This window comes from Raphanus sativus, chromosome 7 (genome assembly GCF_000801105.2).
Source record: "Raphanus sativus cultivar WK10039 chromosome 7, ASM80110v3, whole genome shotgun sequence".
NCBI lineage: Eukaryota > Viridiplantae > Streptophyta > Magnoliopsida > Brassicales > Brassicaceae > Raphanus > Raphanus sativus.
The window spans coordinates 21637522-21646018 of record NC_079517.1 but is presented as its reverse complement, the minus strand read 5'-3'; the positions used below and the strand labels follow the sequence as shown (position 1 = coordinate 21646018).

Sequence of the window (8497 nt, the reverse complement as noted above, 5' to 3'; positions counted from 1 at the left end):
CAGTCGATTTACTAACAGGATCCAGGTCCTAGACATTGATATCCTTTCAAAGGGTCAACCCTTACAAGGGTCCGGCCCTCACAAGGGGTCAATTCTCTCAAGGGTCCATCCCTTCCCACGTCTACCTAAACTTCCTTGCATTCTGAAGATACGAAGTTTGCTCGACAAAGACTATACCCCTGGGCTGTCGGTGCAACAACAGGATCCTAATCCTAGACCCCACAATTCCGTTTAGGAAATTTTACCCTTTCCGAAGTAACCTATGCTCAAAGGTCCTATGAACCATTCCGATCAAAAGATGAACAGGGCAGAAGGATTCAAAAATAATAGATATTATTTGGCAATAAAACCATCGAAATTCAAAGGACCAGAAAAGCATACGAAAAACATTGTTTTAGCAAGGATGGGCCACGCAGGGCCGCTATTACAAGAAGGAGTTCAAATATCCTATAAGACCTGCCACGCCTAGATGAAGGAATAGCTGGTTCATCTTCAAAGGAAGGATGTTCGGCACCCTTGAATTCCGCCTCAGCCAAAACCACCGTTTTATACTGGAAAAACTCCTTATGCAAGTTCCATTTCTGGGTCTGCCCTTTGAGCCACTCTCTCATTACTTCCCAACGGGCGACGATCCTTGCACCGTTCACGGCCATAGTCGTCATGTTTTTCGAAGTCTCCGCCTCCGTTCGAAGTTCAACGATAGTCTCCTCCAACTCTTGCTTCTCTCGGCTCAGTTGAAGCGATTCAGCCGAAGCAATTTCTACTGAACCCTCGATGGCTCGGATCTTCGCTTGAAGGTCCCTCAGCTCCAGTTCCTTCGCGACACGCGTACTCTTCCCCTCAGATAATTGACGGGACAGTTCCGAAACCTCGTCTCGATTCATAGACGAACCCTCCTCCACTATTCGGTCCTTCAGATGATGCAAATGAGAGAGGACCTGCGCAGGAAAACCAAGTCTCATAAACTGCGGATTCATAATATAAGGTACTATTTGTACCTCACCTGAAGAAGTTCGCCCTGAACCTGCTGGATAATCCCAGAGAAATCCTTGTCCAGGGGAAGATCCTGCATCCGTGCAAATACGTTTGCATTCAAATCAGCCAGCACGTCAGACAATCCTCCGGACGAGTATCCGGTCAATGACGGTCGTTGCGAGCGCGTGCTTACGCCTTCCCTAGGCCTGCTGCCTCGATATGGAGAGGAATCGCTGCTCCTCCGTATCATCATGCGCTTATTGCCAGCAGTCGTGGCTCCATCACCCGAAGCATTCCTGCTGGACGAATCCCACCTTGCCGATATAGCATATGTGGCCTTCTTAAAAGCTACCATCGGATCTTCCGGGCTTCCTTCCCTTGTGTCTCCTGAAAAGGGATATTCTGTGATTTATTATACGAAAAATAAATACCTATAAGTCGCGAAGAGATAACTTACCCCATAGTTTGCTACGGTGCAACCCCCTCCGGACTGAGAAGATGGGTTACACGGCGTTGCTCAAGAGGAAGTTTCCGTGCCCGAAGAACATTGCATTCACCCTCGACAGGAGCAGAATGAATCCCCTCTGGAAGAAAAAGGAAATTCAAATCAGATAGATTCTGAAATTCATAAAAAGAGCATCTGTTAAAACCTCTTACCTACGAAGTTCCATCGATAATGAGATCCTGGGAGGGTCATGAAAACATATCGTTCTGGCCATTTCTTCACGAAAGCCAATCTCTTACGATCAGTCTTGGGAAGCTCCTCAACTATGGGAAGCCTAGATCTTGGACGAAGGTGAAACCGCCCCTCATGTCCATTAATCGGAGCCAGATGATAGGCGAAGAGTACTTCATTAACTCCAAAAGCCTGGCCCTCCTCATCTACCAGGCTTTGGATGGCTATAAGGATGCGCCAGGCTGGAGGATTAAGCTGAGATGGAGAGATATGGAAATAGTTGCAGAGACTCACTATCAACGACGGTACGTTACCCCTGAAGCCAGATTCGAAGAAAGCTTCATAAATAGCAATCTCCTCGGGTCTACCACCGGAAGCACGTTCCGATAATCCAGGAATGCGGAGGACGACGGAAGAGGGAAGTGAATACTTTTTTGCCAATCGCACAGCTCATCCTCTCTAACCGTTGATGTGGGACCCACTTGCGGGATCCCGAAGAAACAAACGATAAGGGAGCTGGGGTCAGAGGATTTTGCGCATCTTTTCTGTGGCGTGACGGTGGGCTGCTGGATCTAGACGACGAGGAGTTTGTTCTCTTCTCCGACTCGCTTACTTCTGCCATTGAAAAGCTTTGGGGATTAGTACGCGAAATGGCAAGATCCGAGGATAAAAGATGGGAAGACGTTACATGAAGACAAGAGTATCAACATACGACAGTTGAGGCCAAAGATCTAGATTATTTAACCAGTGAGACATCACTAGAGTTAAGCGGCTGAGATCTATTGTACCATGCAAGCAACTTATTAAAGCATTTATAGAGATTATAATCTCCATTCCTGAATAAAAGCCCTATGTCTAGCACTCTTTATCACATTTAACAACCCATCATATTGTTAGTTAGAGCAACTACCTTGCTCATTTTAGGAATTGTTACTTTTTACTTTCATCATATAAACCAACCTTGCCTAGGATTGATTAGTAGATTTTATTTAATTGGTTCCCTAGCTCCTCGTGATTCGATCCCTAAGTACTACAGCTGTACCTCTTATTTGAGAGAGTAAGCTCTACTGGGTAACTTGAGCACTATCAAGATCCCTCGACAAGAGATCCTGAGAAGGATCTCTCATGTATTGTTTCCCTAGATCCGCAGTCCCCGAAGAAATGCGTTAGCATTGGATGTGATCTCCAACCAAAGATCAGGGACGACCTAATAATCTTCCTAAGAGAAAATATCAACACATTCGCATGGTCCGCTGCTGACATGCCTGGTATCGATATCAACGTCGAATCGCACGACCTTAACGTCGATCCCACATTTAAGCCGATCAAACAGAAACGAAGAAAGCTTGGGCCAGAACGAGCTAAAGAAGTAAACGACAAAGTCGACAAACTATTGAAAATAATACCCAGACTGACTCGCCAACCCGGTCATCGTAAAGAAAAAGAATGGGAAGTGGAGAGTCTCCATTGATTTCACAGATCTGAATAAAGCCTGCCTGAAAGACAGTTTCCCATTACCCCATATAGACCGGTTGGTCGAAGCTACGGCAGGACACGAGCTACTCTCCTTTATGGACGAATTCTCTGGATACAACCAAATCCTCATGAATCCCGAGGATCAGGAAAAACGAGTTTCATCACCGAGCGGGGAACGTTCTGTTCCAAAGTGATGCCCTTCGGACTGAAGAACGCCGGAGCGACCTACCAGAGGCTGGTAAACAAAATGTTCTCCAACCAACTCGAAAAACGATGGAGGTTTACATAGACGATATGCTCGTGAAGTCCTCAATAGCCAGCGACCACGTTCTTCAACTCCAAGAATGCTTCAACATCCTCAATAAGTTTGGAATGAAACTAAACCCGACCAAATGTACGTTTGGAATGGCGTCTGGAGAATTTCTGGGATACCTCGTGACCAAAAGAGGGATTGAAGCCAATCCTAAACAGATTTCAGCGCTTATCAAAACCCTGCCCCCGAAGTCGATTAAAGACGTGTAAAGAATCACCGGAAAGATCGCTGCACTAAACCGCTTTATATTGAGATCAACGGATTGATGCCTTCCATTTTACGAGCTCCTTAAAGGAAACAAAAAGTTTGAATGGAACGCCGATTACGATGCATCCCTCAGCGAACTTAAAGCTTATATAAGCGAACCCCCTATCTTATCTGAACACGAAGTGAGCGGAATTCTAGTTAGCGAAGAAAACAACGAACAAAAACCGGTGTACTACGTCAGCAAATCTCTGTTCGACGCCGAAACAAGATATCCCATAATGGAAAATTGGCCCTAGCAGTGGTGAACGCCGCGCAAAAATTAAGACCATATTTCCAATCCCACACGATCATGATAATGACGTTGCAACCATTACAAACGGTCTTACACAGCCAGAGCCAATCCGGAAGATTAGCGAAGTGGGCGATCGAGCTCGGAGAATACGACATTGAGTACAAGCCACGAACGAGCTCGGAAGCACAAGTACTAGCAGATTTTATTATCGAGCTCGTTCCCAGCAAAACTGACACTGATGACAAAACCAGGAAATGGAAACTCCATGTCGATGGAGCCTCACCGAAGCAGGGGTCAGGTGTTAGAATACAGCTTGAATCCCCAACTGGAGAGGTGATCGAACAATCTTTCTGCCTAGGCTTCAACGCGTCAAACAATGAAGCCGATTACGAGTCCCTGATCGCCGGACTACGACTCGTCCAAAGCATCGGAGCCCGGAAGATAAGCGCCTTCAGTGACTCACAGCTCGTCACAAGCCAATTCCACGGCGAGTATGAGGCTAAAAATGAAAGGATGGAAGCCTACCTAGCAGTAATAAGGGGAATTGCACAGCAATTCGACGAATTCGAGCTTACAAGAATTCCAAGGGGAGAAAACACATCAGCAGACGCCCTCGCTGCCTTAGCATAAACGTCAAATCCAGCCATAAGAAGAGTAAATCCGGTAGAAGGAATAGATCGACCCAGTATAGACATCCCTCGCAGAGGGATCGCGGGATCGCCAACGGTGAAGACGATCTCCCGCTGGTCGAGGAAATCGTCACCCGCAGTAAATCTAAGGGACACATCCAAGAATCCGAGGAGGAGTTACTCGAAGCTCCGCAGAACCAAAGGACTTCAGGCGAGTCCTCTCGGAGAACTCGATCAGGTGTTGCAAGGACGGCGCCTGCTCGATCAGTTCCCGAAGAGATACATGTTCACGAGGTGAACAACGAATCACAGAAACCTTTCCAGGACGAGCTCGAGAGCAGGCCGGATTGGAGAACCCTAATATTCAATTACATTGAGACCGGGGAACTTCCACCTGAAAGATGGGAAGCTCGAAATTTAAAAGCCCGGAGATCGCGCTATTGCATCATGGAAGGAAAAATCTTTAAGAGAACCTTCAGTGAGCCGTATCTATTATGCGCATCGCCAAAAGAAGCTTCGATCATTCTCAAGAAAACTCACGACAGATCATGCGTTTTCTTGGCAATCAAAATAAAAAAGCATGGTTATTTCTCGCCAACTATCATTAGCGACAGCGAACAGTTCGCAGCAAGGTGTGACAGGTGCCAACAGCATGCGCCTATGTTGCATCAACCAACACAAAAGTTGTCAATCATATATTCACCGTACCCATTCATGAAGTGGTCCATGGATATAGTGGGACCCTTCGTCTCGTCGGGGCCAGCACAGCTTCGATTCCTTTGGAAGAACATCGTTTGTCGACATGGCCTCCCGTACGAAATAATCACGGATAATGGTTCCCAATTCATCTCGAAGGTTATCAAAGATTTCTGCGACAAGTGGAAGATCAAGTTAAAGTTCGCAGGCCCTCGATACCCAAAGTGTAACGGGCAAGCCGAAGCCACGAACATAACGATAGTAAACAACTTAAAGAAGAGACTCGATCTCAAAAAATCTAAATGGAGCGAAGAACTGAACGGAGTGCTCTGGGAGTGCCGAACAACGCCCCATACAGCAACCCAAGAAACACTGTTCTCTCTATCGTACGGAATCGAAGCAGTAATACCACCCGAGATCGAGGTCTCGTCTCAGCGACGAGGAATATGCCCCGATAACGTCGAAATAAACAAAGAAATGTTGCTCGAATATTTGGACATGATCGAAGAACGTCGAGAACGAGCTACGGTACGCATCCAGAATTACCAGCAAGCCGCTGCTCGTTACTACGATTCAAATGTAAGAGGCCGCAGCTTCTCGATCGACGACCTAGTGCTACGAAAAGTGTTCGATGGACCAAAAGAAAATGGCGCAGGGAAATTAGGAACGAGATGGGAAGGCCTAAAGTTCGCGGTGGCGTCTACGAACTAGAAAAATGCAAAATGGGACGCCCCAAATTAAGACCGTGGAACGCCTACAACCTCAAAAGATACTACAATTAACTTCGACGTCCCATCTCCGATCTAACATCGAACTGGGGGCCACCAACGACATAAAACAAAAAACGATTTTCAGAACTACGAATCGGCTTGATCCCGCGAAAAAGGGTACGGAGGCAGCTCAACATCGAGCGCAGCCCAAACAACCAAATAATCTTCTAACAAAACATTGTTCGTCACGAGAACTCCAACAAAGTAGATTCCTGATCAGTCTCTACTTCATCAAAAATATCTAAAAGACACTAAACAAAAATATACAAACCCAGATTAAAGGTATCATCCATTAATCTATTGAAAACATATATAATATTCTTCAACAACAACAAAACACAACATACATAAACAACAAAAACAAAGCAAACAAAGTCTTTAAAAAAATAAAACATAAAACGTCGGTCCAATCGACGTCATTCAATCTTCTTTATTGACCGAATCACCAGAGACTTGAGGAAAGTCGAGACCCCTAAGAGAGTCATCCGACACCACAGCCAGGCCGTAATCAATCTCCACTGACGTCTCCAAGCTCTTAAGACGCTCCAGCTCCTCCTCGAGTTCATAGCCGCCTTCCCCGTATTCGGTTAAAGCCTCGATCTTCGCACGGACCTCCTGCAAGCGTATCTCCGCAGCACTTTCCGCTTTCCTCCTCTGAATAGTCTCCCTTGCCTTATCAAGAGCAGCATTGTAACCCTTCGCTACCAACCTACAAGCAGCTCGCCTCTCCCTCCGAGCCGATTTTTCTCGCAACTTAGCCTCTCGTCTAAACTTCCCCTTCAAAGATTCAAGGTCCCCCTCGAGCGAGACCTTCTCTGCCGCATTAGCTGTCAGTAACACCTTCAGGTCTTCGACCTCCTTCGCTCGCTGCTGCTCGCTCGCCTGCGATGCACTCAACTTTGATCGCAACTGTTGGATCAAAGTAAGCTGGCCATCAAGCTCTTCCCGACTCGGGAAATTTGCCAATCGTTCCTCCATCAAGGCAGCATACTCATTGCTAGCTTCCTGATAGTGCTCAAATTACCCAGTAGAGCTTACTCTCTCAAATAAGAGGTACAGCTGTAGTACTTAGGGATCGAATCACGAGGAGCTAGGGAACCAATTAAATAAAATCTACTAATCAATCCTAGGTGAAATTGGTTTATATGATGGAAATAAAAGTAACAATTCCTAAAATGAGGAAGGTAGTTGCTCTAACTAACAATAGGTTGTTTAAATGTGATAAAGAGTGCTAGACATAGGGCTTTTATTCATGAATGAAGATTATAATTTCTATAAATGCTTTAACAAGTTGCTTGCATGATACTATAGATCTCAGCCGCTTAACTCAAGTGATGTATCACTGGTTAAATAATCTAAATCTATGGCCTCAACTATCGTATGTTGACACAGAAAAAGAGTCGATCGATATCCTTTTGAGATATCGATCGATACACCTTCCGCTCGGCCATCGATTCACATGTTGGGATATCGATCGACGGCTTCTAGATATGCCTAGGCGCGAGCCGATAATGAACACTAGGTCTCAAGGAGGGCTGTCGCTCTTCTCAACGGGAGACAAGCTAGCTCAAATGGATAATTCAAGATAATCAAAGATCCTAGTAATCTATATTCTAGTTAGCTAATCTAGAACAAGCATAGGGTGCAATCCATTTGATGAGTACCACAACTTAGCAATTATAGTTTGGGGCTAATCCCACAAACCTATTTAAACCCTAGATCTAACAAGTAGACTACTCAGACATAGCTAAGCAATTCATGACAATGGATAGATGAAAGAATTGCATAGATAGAAACAAGTAGAAATACAAAAGGAGATGAGAAATCTCTCCAATCTCTCAAAACAATATAAAACTCTAGTCTCTCTCTCACACTATCTGCTTTTCTCTTGAGTTGTCAAAAGCTTGCTTCTTTCGAAGTTGCCGTCAAAAAATACTTAGCAGGAATATTTAAGCATTTCCATTAGGTTAAAAACTCGTCAGGGTTAAAAACTCGTCAGGGGCAATCTCGTAATTTGGTGAAGTCTTGGTGAAGTGGTCGGTTAAACCATTTCGTCCTCGATATCGATCGACAACACTGATGTGTATCGATCGATTATAATTTTCTAGTACGCGGATCTTCTCAGCTACATCGATCGACAACTCTGGATGAGTATCGATCGATTATAATCGCAATGTTGACTTCCGACTTGGTCTTGAATGGTCAACTCGGGTATATCATCTCTTGTACTCCAAAATGCTCCAAAAACATCACTTTCTCACGAAATGCTCCTGAACCTGAAAACATACCTAACAGGCTAGAAAACAGATTAAATATATAATAAAATACAAGTATACCATGGTTAAAAACGGGTAAAATCCATGGTATATCAACTCCCCCAGACTTACTCCTTTGCTTGTCCTCAAGCAAAAACAGTAGTCCTTGGAAAAGGTTTGAAAACAACAGGAACTCAAAGATTCAAAA

At 45.0% G+C, this 8497-nt stretch overlaps 1 protein-coding gene across 1 annotated transcript; it reads left to right on the top strand.

The window, feature by feature from the left end:
- Positions 1-4002: 4002 nt before the first annotated feature.
- On the top strand, positions 4003-5975 carry LOC130498085 (uncharacterized). The gene is made up of 2 exons (XM_056991430.1): positions 4003-4470; positions 4644-5975. Exons 1-2 carry the CDS (start codon positions 4003-4005, stop codon positions 5973-5975), a joined length of 1800 nt encoding a protein of 599 aa, XP_056847410.1.
- The last annotated feature ends 2522 nt before the right edge of the window (positions 5976-8497 follow it).

Coding starts and splice junctions, on each gene's coding strand:
- LOC130498085 (XM_056991430.1), top strand. CDS start 4,003: ATGACGTTGCAACCATTACAAACGGTCTTACACAGCCAGAGCCAATCC. Junction 4,471..4,643: donor GGATGGAAGCCTACCTAGCA/GTAATAAGGGGA, acceptor CATCCCTCGCAG/AGGGATCGCGGGATCGCCAA.